This window comes from Dipodomys merriami, unplaced genomic scaffold (assembly GCF_024711535.1).
Source record: "Dipodomys merriami isolate MVZ:Mamm:240054 unplaced genomic scaffold, mDipMer1.0.p SCAF_2, whole genome shotgun sequence".
NCBI lineage: Eukaryota > Metazoa > Chordata > Mammalia > Rodentia > Heteromyidae > Dipodomys > Dipodomys merriami.
The window spans coordinates 28558319-28583878 of NW_027203381.1; the positions used below are offsets into that span (position 1 = coordinate 28558319).

Genomic DNA, 25560 nt, shown 5'->3' on the forward strand with positions numbered 1-25560 from the left:
AATTAAAATTCGTGAGAAGAGATAAAAAAGGTCGCTACATACTAATTAAAGGATCTCTCCTTCAGGAGGATATTACAATTCTAAATATCTATTCGCCAAACAATGGAGCACCCAAATTTATCAAAGAAACACTACTTTCCCTCAAATCCCATATAGATCCAAAGACATTAATTGTTGGGGATTTTAACACACCACTCTCCCCACTAGATAGATCAACTCGGCAAAAACTCAACAGAGAAACCGCAGATCTAAACAGCTGCATAGATCAACTAGACTTAACAGACATTTACCGAACATTTCACCCAGCAGCATCAGAATACACGTTCTTCTCAGCAGCACATGGAACGTTTTCTAAAATAGACCACATTTTAGGCCACAAAGCAAACTTGTCTAAATTCAGAAACACTGAAGTTATACCTTGCATTCTCTCTGACCACAAGGGAATAAAATTAGAACTCAACACCAAAAGCCACCAAAGAAAGTCCGGTATCACATGGAGGCTGAACAACACACTGCTGAATCATGAGTGGGTCATGGAAGAGATTAGAAAGGAAATTCAAATGTTCATGCTATTCAACAAAAATGAACACACAAATTACCAGCTCCTCTGGGACACAGCAAAGGCAGTACTCAGAGGCAAGTTTATAGCTCTGAGCTCCTACATCAACAAATTGGAGAGATTGGAAACTAGCAATTTAATGACACATCTAAACCTCCTTGAAAAAGAGCAGCAAGATAAACCCCAATCCAGTAGACGGAAACAAATAATCAAAATTAAATCAGAATTAAATGAATTAGAATCCAAAAAAACTATAGAAAGAATCAACAAAACAAAGAGTTGGTTCTTTGAAAAACTTAACAAACTTAACAAAATTGACAGACCCTTAGCAAATCAGAAAAAACTTAACAAACTTAACAAAATTGACAGACCCTTAGCAAATCAGAAAAAGAAGAGAACACACCCAAATTAATAAACTCAGAGATGAGAATGGAAACATCACCACGGAAACAACCAAGATTCAGAACATTATAAGGGAATACTTCTCAAAACTTTATGCTAATAAGTTTGACAACTTGGCAGAAATGGACCTCTTCCTAGCAAATATTGACATGCCAAAACTAAACCAAGATGAGTTAAACTATCTTAACAGGCCCATATCAAGCATTGAAATAGAAACAGCAATAAGAGACCTCCCAGCTAAGAAAAGTCCAGGAACAGATGGTTTTACAGCGGAATTTTACAAGGCCTTCAAAGCAGAGCTCACACCAATTCTCCTCCAAATCTTCAATGAAATTGAAAGAGAAAGCTCACTACCGAACACATTCTATGAAGCCACCATAACCCTCATCCCAAAACCAGGCAGGGACTCATCAAAGAAAGAGAACTATAGACCCATTTCTTTGATGAACATTGATGCAAAACTTCTCAACAAAATTTTGGCCAACCGACTTCAACAATTCATCCAAAAAATCATACACCATGATCAAACAGGATTCATTTCAGGGATGCAAACCTGGTTCAATACACGCAAATCAATTAATATTATTCATCACATCAACAGGAGCAAGAACAAGAACCACATGGTTATCTCAATAGACGCAGAAAAAGCATTCGACAAGATCCAACACCCCTTTATGATGAAGGTTTTGGAAAAATTAGGAATCCATGGAACATTCCTCAATACAATAAAGGCTGTATATGACAAACCTACAGCCAGCATTATACTCAATGGTGAAAAACTAAAGCCATTTCCTCTTAACTCAGGAACAAGACAAGGATGCCCACTCTCTCCACTTCTCTTCAATCTAGTATTAGAATGCCTAGCTACAGCAATAAGACAAGATGCAGACATAAAGGGGATCCAAATAGGGAAAGAAGAAATAAAACTCTCCCTCTTTGCAGATGACATGATCTTGTATTTAAAGAATCCCATAGACTCCACTCCCAAATTACTCAAGCTGATTCAAAACTTTGGCAAAGTAGCAGGTTATAAAATTAACCCCCAAAAATCAATGGCTTTTCTGTATGCCAACAATGAGAAAAGTGTGGCTGAAATTAGGAAAGCAACTCCATTTGTAATAGCCCCACAAAAAATAAAATACCTAGGAATTAACTTAACTAAAGAAGTGAAGGACCTCTACGATGAAAACTATAAAATCTTGAAAAAGGAAATCAACACAGAACTTAAAAAATGGCAAAACCTCCCATGCTCCTGGATTGGCAAGATTAACATCGTGAAAATGGCAATACTTCCCAAGGCTATCTACAAATTCAACGCGATACCTATCAAAATTCCACCCTCATTCTTCAAGGAAATAGAAGAGGCAATCCAAAAATTCATATGGAACAATAAAAAACCCCGAATAGCAAAAACGCTCCTCAACGGAAAGAACACTCCTGGAGGAATATCAATACCAAATTTCAAACTCTACTATAAAGCCATAGTAATCAAAACAGCTTGGTATTGGCATAAGAACAGACCTCAGGACCAATGGAATAGAATTGAAAACCCAGAAATGAACCTACAGACCTATAGCCATCTAATCTTCGATAAGGAAGCTAAAACAACAGAATGGAAGACAGACAGCCTCTTCAGTAAATGGTGCTGGCAAAATTGGTTAACTACATGTAGAAAACTAAAGCTAGATCCTTATATATCACCCTGCACCAGAATCAACTCCAAATGGATCAAAGACCTTGAACTCAAAGCAGACACTGAAAACATTACAGGATGGAATAGGAGAAACCCTAGGTCTCCTTGGCTCAGGCCGAAATTTTCTGAATAGAGACCCGGAAACACAACAAATCAAAGAAAGGTTGGACAAATGGGATTGCATAAGGTTGCAGAGCTTCTGCAGGGCAAATGACATAGCTAGCAAGATCAATAGAAAGCCCACCGATTGGGAGAAGATCTTTACTAGCCATACAACAGACAAGGGTCTCATATCTAAAATATACTTGGAACTCAAAAAATTAAACCACCCAACAACAAATCCTCAAAGAAACAACTGCCCAATAAATAAGTGGGCGAAAGACTTAAAGAGAAGCTTCTCTGAAGAAGAAAGAAGGATGGCCAATAGACACATGAAGAAATGTTCAACATCCCTAGCTATATAAAAGAAATGCAAATCAAAACAACATTGAGATTTCACCTCACTCCAGTTAGAACAGCAAAAATCAAGAACTCTAACAACAACAGATGCTGGAGGGGATGTGGACAGAAAGGAACCTTACTTCATTGTTGGTGGGAATGTAAACTTGTTCAACCACTTTGGAAAGCAGTATGGAGGTTCCTCAAAAGACTTCACATAGATCTTCCCTATGATCCAGCAATCCCACTTTTGGGCATTTACCCAAATGTTTACAAACAAGACCACACTAAAGCTACCAGCACAACTATGTTTATTGCAGCATTATTTACCATACCTAAGATATGGAACCAACCCAGATGCCCCTCAGTAGATGAATGGATCAAGAAAATGTGGTATATATACACAATGGAATTCTATGCCTCCATCAGAAAGAATGACATTTCCCCATTTGTTAGGAAATGGAAAGGCTTGGAAAAAATTATATTAAGTGAAGTAAGCCAGGCCCAAAGAAACATAGGTCCCATGGTTTCCCTTATTTGCAATATCTAGTATAGGTATGAGTCAAGCGGAAAAGGTCAGATAATGTGATGTTAGGAAAACGAACCCTTAAATATGTATTTTAATGTTTTCGTTTCTTTCATGCATGTGTTTCTAATGCATTTATAAGATTATTTCTTTGTTGCTTTGTATGTTCCTCCCCCACAGTGTAACCCCCGCTTTCACTATATTTGATGTCAGTATAACATGTGGAGGAGATGGGGAAAAACAAGTCGTTTAAGGATTCAGGTGGACCTGTTGCAACAATGAGAAGTACAAAATGTCATGTCAAAACCAGCTTTACAATGTCGGTGTGGGGGGGGAGGGGGGTATGATTGGGTGGGGGGGAGGGGGGAGGCTGGGAAGGGAGGTGAAGTGTAAACAAAGGAGGAGGCTGCAATGTTTGGTAAGAAATGTATGCATTATCCTGCCCATGTAATTGTAACCCCTCTGTACAGTATGTTCTCAAATAAAATAAAATTAAATTTAAAAAAAAAAACATATACGTAACATCAAGTACTCATTTTGTGGTAGGCACTGTCATGTTTTGATATGCTTGATTGACAACAACAGTTTTTTTTTGTTTTTTTTTTTTTCTGGGCTAAAGGGATTTAATGAATCTTTACAGCTCAATTCAATGTGACCTTACTTCCAGACATGGTATCATAAAGCAGTAAGTACAAAGAATTCAAATGTAATTACTGTCTTTAAGTGGAAGATCTGGGTCCAAGGCAGTGAGGTCTCAGCTGATTCTAGATGAAGCTCCATATCTGCCAGTGCTTTCTGACCAAAGCCTATCAGCAGCACACAGTGTTCTACAGTGTTGGGTTATTGCTTGTGGAGAGAAAATGGACAACAACAGTTTTATTTAAACTGTTTTGCCACAAAAAATCAAGATTACAATTTCACAAAATGGAAAGAACATTTGCAGAGTATTTCAATTTTTAAAAACTTAAAAAAATGGAAAAAAATAGTATTTTATTGAACTTACTTCAAACTAAAAACTAGTTTTAAACATACCCTTTTGGAGGCAATCACTAATTTTTATTCATTGTGTACTCTCAATGAAAGCTATAGAAACCAAATCACAAAATCTTGAAAAGGATAGAGGGGGGAAGGAAGGAGGAAAAAAGTAAGTAATTTCTTACTGATCATAAATGTTAAAACAATGATCAAAATGAAAGAAAATGATTCACATTGTAACTAAATGTTTGAACTAATAAATCAGACTGCCAATGGGTCAAAATCACTAGACAGTGAGAGTACAAAATACTTTCTGAAAGTATTTTTTTTTGTTTGTTTGTTTTATGTAACTTTTTAGGAAAGAAAGAAAATAAACTTAGTAGAAGCAAGGAGATAAAAACAAAATACAACACATCAAACTGACTCCTCAGTGTGGCTTCCTTCCATTTCTTATGGAGTCACATACCCAAACAAGCCAAATTTAATATGGGTGTCATATTACAGGCAGTTTCCAACAGTCCAAATGTTTAACTAAAGATATAAGAAATGTCCTAAAAACTTGTCATGATAATCATGCTATCATCTGCTTTCTGGATTAAATACATAGGATTATTTCTCAGAATTTGAAACAGTATTAAAAATACAGCAAAATAAAGAAATTTTCAGAGAATATTCTTTAGTTTTTCTCTGTCTGGTAGGTAAGTACAAATATTAACATGCTGGAACTCTAATACAGAGACACAGAACACTCTCCATTCTTCCTCAGCATCTTATATATTCATTTTTCTGGGCAAAGCTGTGTAAACTAATCAAAACCCTTAAGCTGTGATGTTTATTTTTCATATTAGAGCTTATTCTAAAAATCACACACACACACACACACACACACACACACACACACACACACACACACACACACACACACACACACACACACACACACACACACACACACACACACACACACACACACACACACGAGTACTGGGAAAAAACCCCAAAAATCCTAGTCTTATAGCTAGATGTATTAGCAGTCAAGGTCCTTGGTTTGATTCCCCAATACCAAAAATAAATCCAAATTTCTCACTGCCAAATATACTGTTTTACAAGTATTTTTAAAGTTAAAAAATCAAATAAATTATTTTAATAAAAAACTATTTTTTAATGCCAGTCTAGCGTGCTACCACTTTAGCCACAGTACCACTTCTAGCTTTTTTCTGTTTATGTGGTACTGAGGAAATGAACCCGGGATTTCATACATGCTAAGCAAGAACTCTACCACTAAGCCACATTCCCAGCTCAAAGCCTAATTTTTTATTTAGTGCTTGTAAAGTTTACAGTCCTTTAAAAAGACTCAGTATGTAATCAATTAAAACAAGTAGAAACATCCCATCTACCCCAGTAACAATCAGATAATTGTGTTAGAATCCTAGCCCCATTCATTACAACTGACTTTGAATAAGTTATTCAATTTCTCTGACCTTCATAAGAGAATAATAATGGTACCTACTTTGTAATATTAAGGTAAGAATTACATGTCAATATACATAAGGAGCTTAAAACAGTAGTGATATATTATTGTAATATTGTAAATACAAACTATCACTTCAAACTTAAAAAGTAGAAAGAGACAGATTTAGAGTCAGACAAAGCTTTGAATAGTGTTCCTAACACTAACAATATAACACTGGCAAATTACTTCATATTTCATGTTGAAGGAAACAACAATATCTAGTTTGGCATTTAGACAATACAAGATAATATTTGTAAAACAAATGGCACAGAGAAGTAACAAAAATCACTTTTTATTATGATCACAATAATCAATTATATCCCCAATAAAGTGTTTTTCCCAGTAGAAGCAAAATTAATTTTACTGAAAACCACTTATATTAATAGGAAGACTCTATCTATCTATCTATCTATCTATCTATCTATCTATCTATCTATCTATCTATCTATCTATCTATCTATCTATCTACCTATCTACCCATTTTGGGCTTAAACTCAGACTCTGGCCTTGTCCCCGGACCTCTTTTCTTTGTGCTTAAGGTTAGTACTCTACCACTTGAGCCACAGCACTACTTCTGGCTTTTTTGAGTAGTTTTATTGGAGATAAGAGTCTCATGGGAACTTTTTTGCCTGGGCTGGTTTCGAACTGCAATCCTCAGACCTCAGCCTCCTCAGTAGCTAGAATTGGTGCCTAGCTTTAGGAGAACTGTTTTAGATCCCAGAAGAGAAAAAGAAAAAGTGCATTTAGCTGAAAGTTTTCATTTCTAATCCTCTGAAAATGTAGAGGAAGGTTAACTTGTCTACAGGATGGAGTAAGAAAACATCAAGGAAATATTTTCAACATAATGTAATTTTCAGAGCAATTAATTTTACCTTAAAATTGCACTAAAGTAATTCTTTGCTCTTAAACTGTTGTGCTTTTTCTGCTTAAAAATTTAAAAATGAAATGAGAACTTTGATATAGTTGATGGGTTTGACAGTGAAATAATGGTAGGAAAGGAATATAAAAAGGTAGAAACATTCAGGGACTAAACACTGTAAAGCAAAATATACCAAGTTCTGAAACTGCAAGTAGGTGGCAAAACGGTAACTGATTTTTAATATGAACACAGCAGAATACTAACAGAAGTAGACTTATTGGTATTAGGCTCAGGAATAGAAACAAAATTATTTTTATTTAAAGTTTTGTTTTGTTTTAAAGAAGAAGACATAGAAGCTAAAATAAGCAGAATCAGGCAGGAAAGGCACTGTAATGGAAAATATATACAAAGCAGAAATAAAGAGCTTTTTCAACAATCAAACATTAAGATACAGGATGCTAAGCGTCAACCTATGTTCTGCTAGTAATCAGCTATGTGAGCTCCAGTGCCTAAGCTTCCACTTCTGCTAATAAGGAGGCTAAGTGAAACAAATAGTTCTCGCCTATAGTGTACATCAGGATAATGTGTTGAAGTGTTATCTTTACCATATTCCTGGGGCCCACCCACTGAAATTATGACTGATGGTAATATCTGTTATATAAAAAGTTACCTGTCACTCAAGATAATCTAAGAAATTATTCAACATTTAACACTTTATACTACAAATAAAAAATAAAGTTAAGAATTATAGGCTGAGATTTACTCTAACCAATGACTGCCAAAAATATATGCATATGACTATAAGACCATATAGATAAAAAATATATATATAGTCATACATAGTATTGAAATGATCAATTTTGAAAGAGTCACCTTTTTTATTTGTCAGTAGTGGGGCCTGAACTCTGGTCCTGGGTGCTGTCCCTCAGCTCTTCAGCTCAAGGCTAGCGCTCTACCACTTGAGCCACTTCCAGCCTTTTCTGCTTATGTGGTGCTGAGGAATGGAACCGAGGGCCTCATGCATGCAAGGCAAGTACTCTACCACTGAGCCACCTTCTAAGCCCCTGAAAAAGTCATCATTTTAATAACATTTAAATCATAATCTATGAATTTAAAACCCATTTTTATTAATCTAGATTTTCTTAAGATATCTTTTGGCAATGTTTTGTAGTTTTCACCATACAATTTCATATTTCTTTTATTAAGTACACCCATTTAAATTGTTCATTGGTATAAACAAATAAAATTGATTTTCTCATTTAGATCTTATAACCTATAAACTCTTCTATTAGTATTACTGTATGCGTGTATTCTTTAGGTTTTCTTACATATAGGATCACATTATTTGTGAATAAAAACAGATTTACTTCCTTTATACTAACCTAATTCCAAGATCATAGACTAGATATGCTCTCTTCTTTCCTCTCTTTGTACGAACACATACAAATGTATACACACAATCTTTATATCCTATAAACTCACCAGTATAATTTTAAAATTGTTTTTAAAATTATTTAAGAAAACTACATAACTACCTTCCATTGGTGCTCTTTATTTCTATGTGTGATCTTGTATTACTGCTTTATATTATTTCCTTTCATCTGCACAGACTTCTATTAATATTTACTGTAAAGCAGGTACATAGAAACTAAATCTTCTCAATTTTTACTTATTTGAGAATGTCTTTATATCACCTCCATGTTTGAATAATAATTTTGCTTGACTGCCTTCAGTTTTTTGAACATTTCATCCCACTGCCACTATCCTCCATTATTTCTAGGCAGAATCAGTAATTAATCCTATTCTGGTTTCTATTTAGAGATTTTTCATGTTATATGGAGTTTAGTGGTACAAAGAATATTAAATTTGGTTTCTTTGTAAATTGTAAAGATGGAGATGCTTCTCAGACTGTTCATAAAATCTGAGCTCGTTATATAGCAAAGTACTAGTGAAATTTAAAGTGAGCTTAGTATTAGATGTACTTAACATATACATACCAGGTACCAGTGGCTCAAGCCTGTAATCCTAGCTACTCAAGAGGCTGAGATCTCAGAATTGCAGCTCAAAGCTAACCCTGGCAGAAAAGTCCACCTGACTCTTATCTCAATTTAACCACCAAAAAGCCAGAAGTAGAGCAGTGGCTCAAGTGATAAAGCATAAGCTTTGATCAAAAAGTTCAGGGACAATACCCAGCAACAGAATTTAAGCTCTAGTACCAGCACATATACACAAAGAGATATAATATATAGACATATATTATATGCATATAATTAGATTGAATAAGATTACAAAGGGTTTTACCACATGACCATGAGTACATATTAATAAGCATAAAATTATAATAAAATGATAGGGAGCTTTACTACATGACTATATATTGGCAAAATAAACAAAATTTTTAACCAAAAGAACACATGACAATAATCACAGAATATGAAGAAATTCTAAGTATATTTAGCTGCAAGCACTATAAAAACACCTTGAATAAAATTACACCAATGAGAGTGATAGAAAACATTAACATTAAATGTGTACTCTGTTATGATTTATCTTTAGTATGCATCACTTTCTTAACTATTCCATAACCATTAAGTGATATGGACTTGTTGTGAAAACAAACAAACAAAACACAGAGGACAAGAGATCTTGGGAAATTGGAGATTTTTCTGTAGTAATAAGTCTTTAATAAAATCAGAAGAGTAAAAACAGGGATTATGCCATATGCATTGACTGGAGTTAAAACTGATCATTTAAAAAAATCTTTTTAAATGATGGAAATCTCAAACTACCTTTCTAATTTACCCATCAAAATAATGCAGAATTTAAACATTTGCTAAGTCAATATTTAGGCTCTAAGAATATACAAAAACATCAATGCAACAGCATATATGTTTTCAAAAAATCTTGTTGTGGTAGATGGGCAGAAAAACAATGATTGCAAAATAACAACAAATAACAAATAAAGAAAGGTGCTAAACATGGTATTTCAAAAATAGTTAAATTTCTTTCTCGTGGTTCCAATGGCCAGAGCCCACAAAAATAGCCTTTAACTCTGCATAAGTTTGTTTATAAAATATACTCTAACTCTTGACCATATGGCACTTGCTAACACATAGTTTTAAAATGTTTTCTTTATTAAGTCAAAATAAAATTTAAAGATAACTTTGCTTTATTTTGCTACTAGGGGATGAACCCCAAGGCCGCATGCATGCTAGGCATGTATTTTATCCTTGAGATACCTTCCTCATTCCAGGCATCTCTTTTTTTTTTTATGTGACTGTTAACTTTTATTTATGTAATTTGTAAAAAATACTGTACAGAGGGGTTACAGTTACACAAGTAAGGTAATGAGTACATTTCCAATTGAGCATTGTTATCTCCTCCTTTGTTTTTCCCCTACCATCCCTTCCCTCTCCTCCAAATTCTCCCCCCTACGCCCTCTCCAATTTGTAAAGTTCGTTTTCAACATAATGTCTTGTACATCTCATTGTTACAATGGGTCAACCTGTATCCTTATTTCAGCATTTTTTTATTTCCCTTCTCCTCCCCAAATTAGAAAAAAGTATTTACAAGATGCAGGGCACTGACATCAAATATAGTGAAAACAGGGGTTATACCTGTTTGAGGAATCATTTTCTTCATATACTTGGAAAAATATGTTCATACTAATACTTGTAATTTGTCTTTTGTGTGTGTGTGTTTTTTCCCTCAGAGTTAAGACAAACAGTGTTAATCATGAATGATCACCAGTGAAACCTCCAAGAAATCTTTAGCTTAACTCTAAGTCAATACATTTGGTCTTAATGCTGCAATTTTCTCTAGTCCACACAATAGCAGCAATAGGCTTGGGATACTTGAACTATTTTCCAAGTGAAAGGGACCAAGTCATATAAATAATCAAGGTTAGCTACTACTTTCCTAGGAAGTCATTTTATTTTATTCAGGTTTTCAAAAAAACCAGAACAACAACAATAAACAACTTTTCAAATTAGAATACAAATAAAACATTCATAATTTGGCTATATGTTAACATTTTTATGACTTTAGCCAGGTGAGATAGTGGAAGCCTATAATCCTAGTTACTTAGGAGGTAAAGATCAGAGGACTGTAGTTTAAGCCAGTCTAAGCATAAAAGTTCATAGGATTGCATCTTAACTTACAGCTAGGCATTGTGATTCATGCCTGGCTACCCAGTAACAAAGGGAAGCATAAAGAGTCCAGCTTGCCTGAGCATAAAGCAACACACTTTTTAAAATAAACAACACAAAAAGGTCTGGTGGAGTGCCTCAAGTGGTAGAATGTCAGCTTAGCAATAGTGAGATCCTTGAGTTCAAACCCTAGCACTTCTAAGAAAACAATTTTTTGTGATTTTATAAACTAGTGGGAGATTGTTATCCCCTCCCTCATTTTTCTCTCACTTTCCTTTCCCCCAACCTTAAATTGTAAAGTTCATTTCCAACATAGTGTCTTGTAAGTATTGCCGTTACATTGGTTCATCCCTTGTCCTTTGTTCACCATTTTGATATTCCCTTTCCCTTCCCCAAATCAGATGAAGGTATATACAAAAGACACAGGGTAATAGAAGCAAAAACAGTGATGATAGGTGATAAATGAGGGGGGAATGAAAGAAAAAAATAACTTCTCACAGTACATTAAAAACAATGCGAGAGAGGGAATAAAAATGTTCAACAATAAATGTACTCATTACCCTACTTATGTAACTGTAACCACCTATACATCACCTTTACACAAAATAAAGTAAAATTCAAAACAAGAAAAATTCCAATTAGTAAGCAGATGAGAAATGACAGAATTGTAACAACAATAATAACAACAAAAAATATTGGTTGAGTTAGAGATGGGTGAGTGATGAAAGGGATAATACTGATCATTTTTGTTGAATGGCACCTCCTTTGTACAACTACTTAAACATAAAAACAAAATTTAAAAATAGCATTAAAAGTCTCACTTTTACCACATTCCAGTATTGTTGTTATTAACTTATCCTTATGTGCAAATTTTAGGCTCAGAATAGAAGTGCATTTAATCAAAATTCTTAATCCTGAAACTGCTGTCTCTACATTGAACATGTGTTTTTCAGAAGGCTTGTAAACCCTAATCTGATCTTCCTTAAGGATTTGCAAATACAAGGTAGAGAGAAATTTTTTAGTACATTTTGATATCAAACGTAAAATATTTTTGACACATTACACAATTTTTTCTATAGTACTTAATTGCAAAGCTTATTTTCATTCATTTGAAGATTTAAAGTTATATGGACAAGAAAAAGAGACCACGTATAAATGGCTAGAGGACAAGAACTGTGTCTTTATAACAGTTTTACGTCAGAACAGGCAGATCATTCCCTTAATAATGCAATACAACTTGGTGATCTCTCTTTTTCTCTCTTATACACACATATTCATATATTTGACTTGTGTGATTAATATGTATATACAAAACCACATGCAAAACATTCCAATTTCCTCTTTTTATAAGTCACTAAGTCAAATTTATTCTATGAATTAAGAATGTGAGTTAGGTAAGAACAGATTAAAAAAAAAGACAATGTAATGACTTAACAAGCAGTCCACTTGATCTTCTCATTAAGAACAGATCAATTTTTTAAAAAAAGAACAGATCACTGTATTTTCTTTACCATTCCTACTGTACTGTCTTACAACCAGAGTTTTCCCATTGACCCACAGCCTACTTTATGTTATCATTGCTGACTTCTGGGTCCAAAGAATAGGGGGAAAAAAAAGGAAGGCAAAACATACCAACTAATGTGGTGTGGAGTTAAGTATTTTAAAACAATATTACATACTGTGTGAAAATTAACTAAAAGGCAAATGACCTTCTGACATCTTGCTGATCTCATGACGACAAGAAAGGGTAAAAATAAAAATGGCTTACCTGTTGTTCTTGCATTCTAGCAGCACCAAGTTCTGAGAGAGACATGTTGAGCTTTTCTTGCTGTTCTGATAGGTATTTCTGATAGAGACTTAGAAGTTCTTGGCATTCTCTATACTGTCGCTGAAGAGGTGAGATTGCAAATTAAGGGCAAACTTGAAAAATATTGATTGAAACTGCACACATTAGAACTGCAGATTCCAATAAACAGAGATAAAAATGAGAGATTGAAAAGGTAATTTTCAGAATAAGAGAATGAGAATATATAAAGTCATCATATAATTCAACAATAAATGATGATTAACCCAATTAAAAATGGGCCCTTAATATACTAATCAAAGGCAGATACATAGATGACCATTAAGTACAAGAAAATATGAAACACATAATTCGCCATTGTAAAATGCAAATCAAAAGCACAATGAGAAAACACTTCACAGCCACTAGGATGACCATAAACTGTTTAAAAAAAAAAACTAATGTTAAAGTCTATAGAAATAACACTGTTGTAGTAAAAGTAATTCTTGCCTAATTTATACAAAGTTGTTAACTACATTAACTAAGTGGGCTTAAAATTTAATTTTTGTCTTGCTTATATTACAATATATTACAATATTTTTCCACTGATATATTTTTCAACTATGACCAGGACATTTTCTGCCCATTTATCTCCCTCCATTCTCTATAGCCTAAAATAGACAACATGACAGTAAACCCTGGGGTACTTTTCTCATGTAGCTCCTAAAATTTGAAAAGTGTTCAAGATGAAAATGCTATATCAGAAAGACTCACTTCAGAGATTAGGTGTTTGGGACACACATATGTCTAGCCAAAAGAATGCTCTGTTCTTAACTTTTCATTGTGTCAATTTCCTTCTAAGGTTTCTTTTTCCTTTAGATCATTTTGAAGTCTTCCTCTTAGCTTTTAATTATGTATGCTATTGACATAGCAACTATTGTCCAATGCAATTATTCTATTAAATATTTCTAACAGAGATCATCATATGATTAAGGGTGGAGATATTTCTTAAATGTCAAAATTGATAACTGGTTTCTGTATTCCTTAACATTTTCATAACATAATCACTGCTTCTGGGAGGATTCCTGTTCTAATAACTTCCACCAATTCTGACTGCATAAATAATCAATTGCTTTATTATTCTCATTATTAACCTTTAACAAAAAGAAAGCTGGAAATGGCTTATGGAAGAGGAACTGGTTCACAGTGAAAGGATAGGTTATTTAGTTGAGAGAATCTATTAACTAGAAGTGCTTGCTCAATGTCTTAAGCAGCAATATTAACAATAGAATGAACAGTGGCCTAAATAAGTTAACAGGCTTTCAAAGTCAATCTATGTTAGACCTGGATGGTTTTATATTTCCATGCATTTGAAAGCAAGCTCCAAAAAACAGGAATGATTTGTGGTGGCCCCATGAGCCTCTGCCTGCCATTCTGTATATAAAATGACTTTTTTTTTTACTCTAGCTGTTACCATAGGCAGTAATGTTTGCAGTAGGAGAACATATTAGCCTGGTCACAGAATATGAATTTTACTCTGGAAATATCAAGCACAATTATACAGCTTATGAGTTAAATGTCAGCATTTGAGACAAATTATAGGCAATTCATTTAAAGACATGCCATGTGGTAGAATATAAAAACAGGTAATCTTATCATTATCATTTTTTTATGTCTTTCTTGATTTTACCAGACTTCAGAATATACTGCTTTTCTTCCTTCCTTAGCAAGACAAGACTTCAATTCTCCTTCTGGAGAGAGATTTATGTTAGGAAGATGTGGGTAAAATGTCCTCTTTACTGACTGGGCAGAAGAAGAGTACAATGAAGAGAAGATATATTTGACTGACTCTTGGCCAAAAGAAAGGAAAGAATACAATCAATACAGGAGGTCAAACTTCAGGAAAGGTGTACACCAAACCATGTCATGATTTTAACAACTGAAGTTTTGTCCATTACTTAAGAATATTTATAAAAATGCAAACTCCCCCAAAATAGAAGTCATCATAAATAAATATAAATTAATAATACAATCAATATCCAAATCTAAACACCAACTAAGTGAAATACTTCCAAGAGCTCCCCAGAGTTCCATGATCCTTGCGTTATTAAGTCAAATGACAAACTCACTGACTAATCAAAACATGATGTGATGGTATAATAACTAGCATCTGTACCTTAAGAGATATATTTGGGGCAACAAAACCTATCATACAAAAAAAAGACCGGTCAAGCTTTTTGCCAATCATTTACCAAATTCTCTCGGAATATTACATAACAGGCACAACAGTAGTACAAAGTAGTACTACAGAGTAAGTTAAATGTACAGACCTATGTGTTAGTATATTATTCCTGATTTCCATGTTAAATCTGGGAGTTAGTAATGATCTAACTTCGGGCAAGTAATTTCTAAAATGGAAAATGGACTGCGGGGAAAACTTATTCCAAGATGCTGTGGTTAACAGACATACACAAGAATTCCACATACATATTTGTATCATTTTGTTACATTGTGATTTGTGTAAGACTACCACCCACTGATGCAAGTCTGATATCTAATCAGACTATTTAACCAGCTCTTAGTAATTTCTAAGTCTCTAGCTTTTTAGAGAGCTATAAAATTCATACAGAAAAGAAACATAATTAGAATTGTGATGTTTTAGATTCTGTCTTTTGCTCAAGTAATTAAGCATTCTAAGTTGTTTTTAAACTATACACAATGGTGACCTCAAAGGTCATGGCTCAAGTTTATATGCAAAGACACTTATTTAAAAGTTTATATGGAAACATATAATGTCTATAAACTATCATATCATATAAGCTATCATAGAAGTTATCGACGTACCAGATTGATACAAATTTTGATTTTTTATGGTTTCCTTTTCATATAATATTCTAGAAGAGTATAAATTTTCAGGTATTCACTTGCAAACAAAAGCTTTTCTATTGAAAGTCTATATTCCCTTGCTTCTAACCTACTTAAATATTTATTTTTTACTAAAATGACCCATGTTTCAAAGTAGACACATTTCTCCCATTTGGAAAGGCTGCTTTAAATCAATTCAGTGTTTTATAAGCTACAGAAAGTAGCCTAGAATTGTAGAATAAAAAACCTTTATCACATAGAAATTTGTTTGCAAGATGAGGTACATGGTTAGCACTTTAAGATTTTCATTTCAAACAAGAATTTTTGACAATAGAAAGCATTGAAAATGGTCTTACATTAAGATTTCTAGCCCCTTAAAATTATCATTGAAGTTGTATGAATACTTCTGAGGTAACTAATCCAAGCTATAGGGAGCAAACTTAAAATGTTCCTTACAAGAAGCTTTTCTTATTCTGCTTCCTATATTCTAGAAGAAGAGATTTTTTTCTTGACTTTAAATTAAGAGCAACTATGAGCTATCAAATTTTAAGATATTAAATACCACTCTTCATATTCCTATATTAATCTACTTAAACTATGTAATATGGTATATAAGACCATAGGGATACAGGTAGACCCATTGCAACAAAGGAAGAGGCAACAATGCTTGATAAGAAATGTACTCATTACCTTGCCCATATAATTGTAACCCCTCTGTACAGTATTTTCACAATAAAAAAAAACCCATGTATTTCTAAATTTCAAAGTAAACTAAGACGTCTCTCATTTAACTTTCTACAGATTGAGTAGCCAGGATTATTATGTGTTCCTGATGTATTTTAACTTTCATCCCTAAACATTCTGTTATTTCTCTTCAGATTTCTCATCAGTTTTTTCTTACAGATACTGTTGCCACCTAGCACACAATGCTTAGCACCAAAAGCAGGCAGATAGCTTAGTATAACTTCTGTCTGTGGATGTGGTATTTTAAAGTGCTAAGAAATAACCTCATGAGGAATGGTTATTTTACAAATAAAATTTACAGCACAGAATAGTTAACACCTTACCCAAAATTTGCACTACCAATAAGCTGTGAAGTAAACTCCTAGAACCAGTAGGCTAGTGTTTCATAAAATATAACTTACAGAAGAATCACTTCTGTCTTCTTAAAAAAAAAAGATTCTGATCCAGTAAAGTGCTAGCTTCCAAATAATTCTGATCTGCTATTCCAGGCAGTACACTGAGTGTGCAGTACGTCTATGAGATTCCTTCTATGTATCAATGGGATTATTAAAGAACATCATTATCCTTCAGAGCATAAAACTTTATCAGACTCCTTTGGTCCAACTTGAGAATGTTTGTGAATTTGTTTTACATGTTTTAGTCAACTGTTTTTATTTTGAAAGGGCATATAGGTAATAAAATTAAATGCAAAATAATCCATTTCATTCTTTAAAGGGAACTTGGATTCTGAGTTTTCAGAGAATTATAATTTATACTTGGCTGCTACTTAAATAATAATTAGCAAATATTACTAGTAGAGCTTAATAATTTGTAAAGGGATAATAGCCCATAGGAAAAAATAATCAAATTTTATTTCTCCTACTTTCAAATAGATATATATCCTCTACCTTTACCAGTATACTTTAAGCCTACATTTATAATATGATTTCTGGATTTAGTTCAACATTGCCAGACCATTGGCTATGGCCTTTAGGAACAGTATTCTCAAAATAGTTAGAAGCATGTTTTAATACAGTATGAAAATACAACCCAGTTAATACTTCTAAGTAAAATTCTAAGCAAAAATTCAATAAAGTATTATTCTAAATAAGAGTTAAAATGGAAAGAGATCATTTCTGACCTCTTTATAAATGACTGAGACTACTAACCACAATTCAGGGAAAAATTATGAAACTTCTATGTACAGTTTTATTATCTAAACTCAGCAAATGTTGCAAAGATTGAATAAAGCATTTTATGCACAACTTTTCTTCACAGGTTTATAAAATAATTAAACTTATATAGACTTTACCAGAATAACTTAAAAATTGGAAAGGTATATTTTTTTGCCTGACTCTCCACTCAAGAATGTTGTAGCAAACAATCCCAAAATATTCAAGGAGAAAAGTTTTATAGTATCACTAAGATCAAAGACTTAGCTTTGCTTTACAGTTACTATCCAGTACTAAGTAAATTATCTAAGAGGAAACATTTAAACAAACAAGGCCTAAGGCCTAGCATTTTACTATATGTGATTAACAACAGTGAATTATACCTACTAAAAATTCAAATCAACATGAATAGAATAACTGAGGTCAATTATTTCTATTCTACCTTTTTATTTCTGTGTGTGATTTTTTTGAAAGAAAATCTGCTAGGAGGCAGAAACTTTTCATTTCATTTCTATCTCATGTTGATTTTTCTTGAAAATATGAGCTAAATCAACCTACCAATGTCTACATTGAGACAAGGAAATGATATCCCCTTTTGGACTAATGTAAGATATCTTTATACAACAGAAGTTGAGACAACATTAGTCACCAGAAAAATATTTTAAACAATAAAATAACTGCAATGTATTTCTGTTTTCAAACATGCTAGAATAACAACAATCATCCCTATTTTATTTTTATTAAGGATATATAAAATTTCTAGACATCATGTACCAAATAAATGAGATGCCTGTGTTGTTTTTTTCTCATATCTTCTATTACTTGTTGGAAAAGTCAGCAAATGGGAAAAGGCAAAATAACACACAAAAAAATTTACCAAATGCAATACCCAAGCATGTATATAAAATAGAATATATGCCAAACAAACTCCAAAGGTAAGGAAACAAAGAACTTTTTTTCTTAATTTGTGTTTTCTTTCTCTGATGACTCTGTATTCTTTATATACAAAGTATTCATGTGCACATCTGTAGGAAGGTGGGGGGAGGGCACAGAATCTGAGGAAAAAAGGTGAAAATTAGAGCAGTGGAATGCACTGGACATTGATGAAAGTGAACTGTGTAACATGTGGATGGAGATGGGAGGGAGGGAATGGGAAAAAATGAGGGAACAGATGACACCGTATAAGAGGAAATGTACTTATTACCTGATGTATGTAAATGTAACTCCACTATATATCACCTCTAAAATAACAATTTTTGTTAAAAAATGAGGAAGTTGAAATCAGTTCAAATAGCAGCCTGGCACAAAGTGGAGATGTCACTGGCTTACCAAGTTTGTTGAAAGAAAGAGGAGGAAGTAAACATATATAAACAAAAACAACAAAAACAAAAACAAACAAAAACAAAAAAACCTGGTCTCTCTGTTCTATCCAAAAGAAGCAAGAACTAGCCACACAGAAAACTTTTAAGCAAGAACTGCCTTACTTTAGCCAGAAACTACAGAGAAAAAACTTACTCTATCTTTAAGATTTCTAGATGCCATTCCAACACACATTTCCCATGGGTGACTGATACCTAAATAGGATAAATCCATAGAAATCCATGCTAAAAACATAAACCAACTTCTGAACACCAAATAAATTGTTAAAAATCAGACAGCAAGTTTCTTAATTATAATTCTAGCTATTTGAGAGGTTGAGATTGGAAGAATTGTGATTTGAGGCCAGCCCAGGCAAAAATTGGTAAGACTTCATACCCCAACAAACAGTATGGGGCACATGCCTGAAATGCCAGTTATGTAGGAGGCATAGGCAGGAAAATTGTAGTTCAAGGCCAGCACAGGAAAAGAGTGTGAATCCCTATTTTAAAAAAAGCCTAAAGCAAAAGAGCTAGAAGCATCGCTCAGCACAAGTAGCAGAGAGCTTGCCTAGTAATCTAAATTAGGTTCAAACCCCGGGACTGTCAAAAAAATCTTGAAAGCAAGACAGAGCAACACCTATTTAAAGGTGGATACTGGAGAATAATGGAAAATGATAGTGGATTTCTCATAAAACAGGGCAACAGAACATATTTCAAGTGCTGAAAGAACTGTCAATTTGGAATGTTACATTCAGCAAGTATGTCCTTCTGCAATACAGAAAAAATTTTAAAAAATTTCAGATGAAGGACAATTACAAGAATTAATTGCCATTAGGATAGTGTAAAAAATTCTTTAAACTATAACAAAGTGGTAAAGGAATTAATTTCAGAATATTAGAAAGAAGGAAAAAAAAAAGACAGATATCGGTAAATAGAATCGACTTTCCTTCCTCTCTTGAGTTTTGAAAATCACGTTTTATAGTGTATAAATAAACTTATCCACTAATTAATGTGAATAAGGAAAAACTTAAAAGAATAATTACAGTAATAAGCAACTGCAACTGAAAAAATAACCATTTTAAGTGCATTTTATTTTCACTGATCACTGAAAAAGTATATGGCCATTATAACTTTTTAAATATTCTCAACTTTCTCATTCACAGCTCTCATCAGAAAATATTATCTCAGGTTTAGGTGGCCAATAAATATTGAAGCCATGAGTAAATGAATGAATACTTGCTAAGACAAAAAATGTCATCTCTTAAGTACAAAATGTCATGTCAAAACCAGCTTTACAATGTCGGTGTGGTGGGGGGAGGGGGGTATGATTGGGTGGGGGCGAGGCGGGAGGCTGGGAAGGGAGGTGAAGGGTAAACAAAGGAGGAGGCTGCAATGCTTGGTAAGAAATGTATGCATTATACTGCCCATGTAATTGTAACCCCTCTGTACAGTATGTTCTCAAATAAAATAAAATAAAATATTTAAAAAAATGTCATCTCTTTATCCTCTTCTATCTTTTGCATGACCTCAGTAACTTTTGGCTTCTGTATAAGCTTTCAACTAAGTGCATTCTTAACTGAATTCTTTTTATTTTATTTTTTAAATTTTAATTTCTTGTAAAGATGCTGTTCAGAGAGGGTAAAGTTTCATCAGTAAGGCAATGCTTGTTGGGCATTGTTACCCCTCCTTTGTTTTCTCCCACTATCCCTTCCCTCCCCAATCTCCCCCACTCTCCTACAAGTTGTAAAGTTCATTTCCAGCATGGTGTCTTATGAGTATCATGGTTGGAATGGGTCAACCTGTGTCCTTGTTTCAGCATTTTGTTATTCCCCTACCCCTCCCCAAATTAGATAAATGTATATACAAGATGCAAGGTACCAAAATCAAATACAGTGATAACAAGGAAATACCATAAGAGGAAGAACATACAAAAGAAACAAAAAAAAATCACATAGTGCATTAAAAATAACAACAAATAAAAACCTTCCTTTCCTCTTAAACTGCCAACAAATCTCTCCCCTCCCAAATATTATCAAAACTCTAAAAGGATTAATATATACTCATGGTCTCTACTTCCTAACTTTCCATTTACTTTTTGGAAACAGTATGTTTTCCTATCCCTCACTTATTATACTGTATTCACAAGTATTTTCTTATGAATTGCTAACTATGTCAATCTGATGGCAGGTTTTAGCATCCTTCATCATACTTTCCCCTTCAAGGATCTGCTCCTCTATTTTCTTTTCTAACTACTGGCCCATTCTATTTAACCAACTGTTCCCTCTTAACTCTTTCACTGACTTTCTTTTATTTACTCATTGTTAAATGCAAACATTCCCTCATATAAGGTCCTAGAACCTATTCAGCTTTTATTACTTCCCCATGACTTGCTCTACCACAGTTTAAAATATTTATGTTGCAGATTCCAGTTTTCTAATGCTTAGTTCTTCAAGAAACATTATGTGACATAGGGTGAGGCTCTATAGGAGTTTCACATCACAAATATGGTAATTATTAAGTTGAGTATGCATACATATTTGACAATAATCAGCTTATAAAGTGAATGTAAAACAACTTTAATTTCTCCAATCAATTTTAAGTCAACCTGTAAAAATTAGATTTTTGTGTTTAAATAACAAATGTTAACATAAAAAAGTTTTCCTATCCTACTGCTTACAGCATCTTCATAATATTGAATTGTGTCACTCTTTATAAAATACTAATACATACCAATTTTACTTGAAAGAAAAATTAAATTACTTTGGTAGGAAATACTACCCTCATGATTAATTTCCTACTTGATTACCATTAGAGGTAAATTCAAAATGGCATTATAAAAACAAATTAAGCTGGGATAACCTATTTATAATAAAAAGAAATCGCACCAAACAAAATTGAGGACAATATTATCTGTCAAAATAAAATTTCTTCCTTTTCTTCAACTGCCTATAAAGATTATAGTAATATTTGATTTTCAAACACCCCAATGACTTGTCATCTAGTTTTGTCTGTAACACTTCCAAATTAACTATTTTAAAATAACTTAAAAATAAGATGTTAAAAGGAGGAGGCTGCAATGCTTGGTAAGAAATGTACGCATTATCCTGCCCATGTAATTGTAACTCCTCTGTACAGTATGTTCACAAATAAAATAAAATTAAATTTAAAAAATAAGATGTTAAAATAAGTCCTTATATGGGTCAAAAATCACTTGTATGACCTAATTATAACAAAAATCACAATTATAAGCATTACATCACTTTACTGTCAATGATCAAGTAGTATATCTGTATAGTCTCCCACCCTTATCACCTACCACCTTTCAGATCATGAAATATATAAATAGGAAGAATGGTAGACTGTTTTGAGATAGGCAAATCACTACATAGGTATCAGTAGTTTTCAATGATGGACAAGAAATATCTTGATAATAAAAGTAATTGTACACTTAAATAAACTCTGCAAATGAAATTTAGTTTTGACACAAGGCAAATCTATTCCTTCATATTAGATATGTATGCGAAGTTGGTCAGATCAAGAGCTAGGAAATACAACATAAGGCCCCAAAAGAGACAGCAGGATTTATCTTTGTCCTAGTACACTCTTAATTACCTGAACTCAAAATACAAGGGTTTTATGCAAAAATATCAATGGGGACCTAGTGCCCATAGCAAATGCTAATAGGGCTCTGGAAGTAAATTTCTTTTGGAATTATATATAGGGCTTCTTCCTGGAATAAAGTTCGGGAATGTTTTGTCTCCAGGAATCCAGAAGGAAGTTTTCAATTTATATATGCTGCAATTCAATTGTCTATTAAGTCTCCTTCTCATTAAGTAGTAGTTCATGATAATGAGCTAAAAACATTCATTCCTCGGAATATAGACATCTCACAGCTATATGCTTCAATTTTTATAATCCCTAAGAGACTGGTTGAAACTGAAATGTAAGGTCTACTGGAGTACAGTACTCAGTGACAAGAAGGGTTATTCCTCCTTCTAAAATTACTCTGAGTTTTGTTTTCTCATAAAAATATATTTAGATTATAAAATTAAACAAATAAAGGCAACACTGCATAATTTAGCTGTCATTTTCCACCAAATCACTTATAATTGTAACCATAAAATGATAATAATTTACCATATGTGCAGCTGCAAACTTACAAAAGCACTGGTCAGTGCTGCTGCAAAATGTGAACCTACTACTCCCCCTGGTGCTCATGGAACTGAATTGCAATAAAATAAAAAATTTCACTTTTCCACTAAGGTGTGTAATTTCAAATAGTCTGTTCTGCCATACAGCTTGTTTAGAGAATACATATTTCTCTTGGTGCATTTGATGTATGAAAAATGAGATCATAATTACAGTATCGCTGTAACATATACTAGGTACAGGTGGAAAACTACACCCAGCTGAGCCACGACTGGTGGTAATAGCCAAACCATGGGCCTCATGCCTCTGGCATCTTCCAGCCATTTCATTTACCCTGTGTAATGAGCCACACCCTCTAGCAACTGTTTTACAATTTCCCCCATAATTTCAGTAACCCTCTCTCTGCCATTTCACAACTGACAAGATGCAATGTTCACTTTTCACAAGGTTGTCACTTTCATTAGAGCATTTTTCTTTTAACAATACATGAAAAACTATTTTTATTAGGTTTCTTTTTTTAAAAAAAAAGTCTCATTAATAAAGGTTTTGAGTGCTGTAACCCTAAACCCATTTTTTTCCCTATGCCCTGTGGGGGTTTTTTGGTACATTTTTGCAAAGTGTGGCAAATTTTGGGAGTACCTTTGCTTTCTTACAGAAAGCAGAACTGACTGCATAATAAATGATAAAATTAAAGACCTTATAATTCATTAGAATAAGAGGATAGGCTAGGAAGATAGGATAAAAATAATTATGTAATTCTAGTATTTATTCTTGAGACAGGGCCCATTGGATTAGTTACTAAATAGTTACTTTTCTCATTTGGATGACCAAATAGCTGACAGCTTAAAGGAAGACCCATTATGGTGGGAAAGACAGGTTGGAGAAGATATAGGAAAATACGCTCATCATCACTATTCATCAGAGGAATGCTAATTAAAACTAGAATGACACATCATTATACCTGTTACAGAAGTTCCTATCAAACAGATGAGTGTTACCAGGTATGGTGACACAGCCTGTAAGCCTGCTGAATGGAAACAGAGGCAGGAAAATCATCATTTTGGGGTTAGTCTGGGCTACAAAACAAAAATCTGTCACCGAAATAAATGGATAAATGAATGAATGCACAAGTAAATGAGTGAATGATGAAAGTGTAGATGAGGTGTACAGAAAAGTAAGCTCTTGTCTCTGTTAGTGGGAATGTACTTAATGTAGCCATTTTGGAAACTAAAAATGGAACTATCATATGATTGAGCAACTCCACTTCTAAGTATATATCCAAAGAAATTGAAGTCACAGGCCTAAGGATCAATTGAATAGAATTAAAGACCCAGACATGATCCCACAGACCTATGGCCATCTAATCTTCAATAAGGGAGCCAAAATTATCAGCTGGTAGTAACACAACCTTTTCAAGAAATGGTGCTGGCAGAATTGGCTATACACATGTAGAACACTGAAGTTATATCCTTATATATCACCCTGCACCAGAATCAACTGCAAATGGATCAAAGACCCTGAGGAGAGCAGAAACCCTGAAAATGTTACAGGAAGGGATAGGGGATATGCTAAGGCTCCTCAGCACAGGTTGAAATTTCCTAAATAAAGATCCAGAAACACACCAAATAAAAGAAAGGCTGGATAAAGGGGATCGCATTAAGTTGCAAATGACATAGCTAGTGAGTTAAATAGAAAGCACACGGATTAGGAGAAGACCTTCACTAGCTATAAGACAAGGGTCTCATAGCAAAAATATACCTAGAACTTAAAAATTAACCGCCCCCCCCAAACAAATCCCCAAAGAAACAATCACTCCATTAATAAGTGGGCTAAATAATTAAATAATTAAGAGACTTCTCTGGAGAGGAAGTAAGACATATGAAGAAATGTCAACATTGCTGGTCATGAAAGAAATGCAAATCAAAACTATATTGAGATCCCATATCACCCCAGTTAGAATGGCCATTATCAAGAAATCAATGGTGGTTGGTGGGGATGTGGCCAAAAGGGAACAGTACTACTCTGTTGGTAGGAATGTAAGCTGGTTCAACCACTCTGGAAAGTAGTATGCCCACTCCTGGGTATTTATCCAAATAATCACAAGCAAAGCCGCACTAAAGCTACCAGCACAATTATGTTTATCGCACCATTATTTATCATAGCTAAGATATGGCACCAACCCAGACGCCCCTCAATAGATGAATGGATCAAGAAAATGTGGTATACAAACACAATGTAATTGTATGCTTATGCCAGAATGACATCTCCCCTTTTGTAAGGAAATGGAAAGACTTGGACAAAATCTTATTAAGTGAAGTAAGCCATACCGAAAGAAACAAAGGCTGCATGGTTTCCCTCGTTTGAAATAATTAGTATATGTCTAGCACAGTCCTGGAA

The 25560-nt window shown here is 33.7% G+C and overlaps 1 protein-coding gene across 7 annotated transcripts in view; it reads right to left on the reverse strand.

Moving 5' to 3' along the window:
• Kiaa1328 (KIAA1328 ortholog) overlaps window positions 1-25560 on the reverse strand; it is a 199439-nt gene that overhangs the window by 127966 nt on the left and 45913 nt on the right. For all 7 annotated transcript variants that reach the window (XM_070029297.1, XM_070029293.1, XM_070029294.1 and 4 more), the window contains exon 6: window positions 12882-13009. In XM_070029297.1, coding sequence (XP_069885398.1) covers window positions 12882-13009 — 128 coding nt within the window. The remainder of the gene's footprint in view (window positions 1-12881; window positions 13010-25560) is intronic.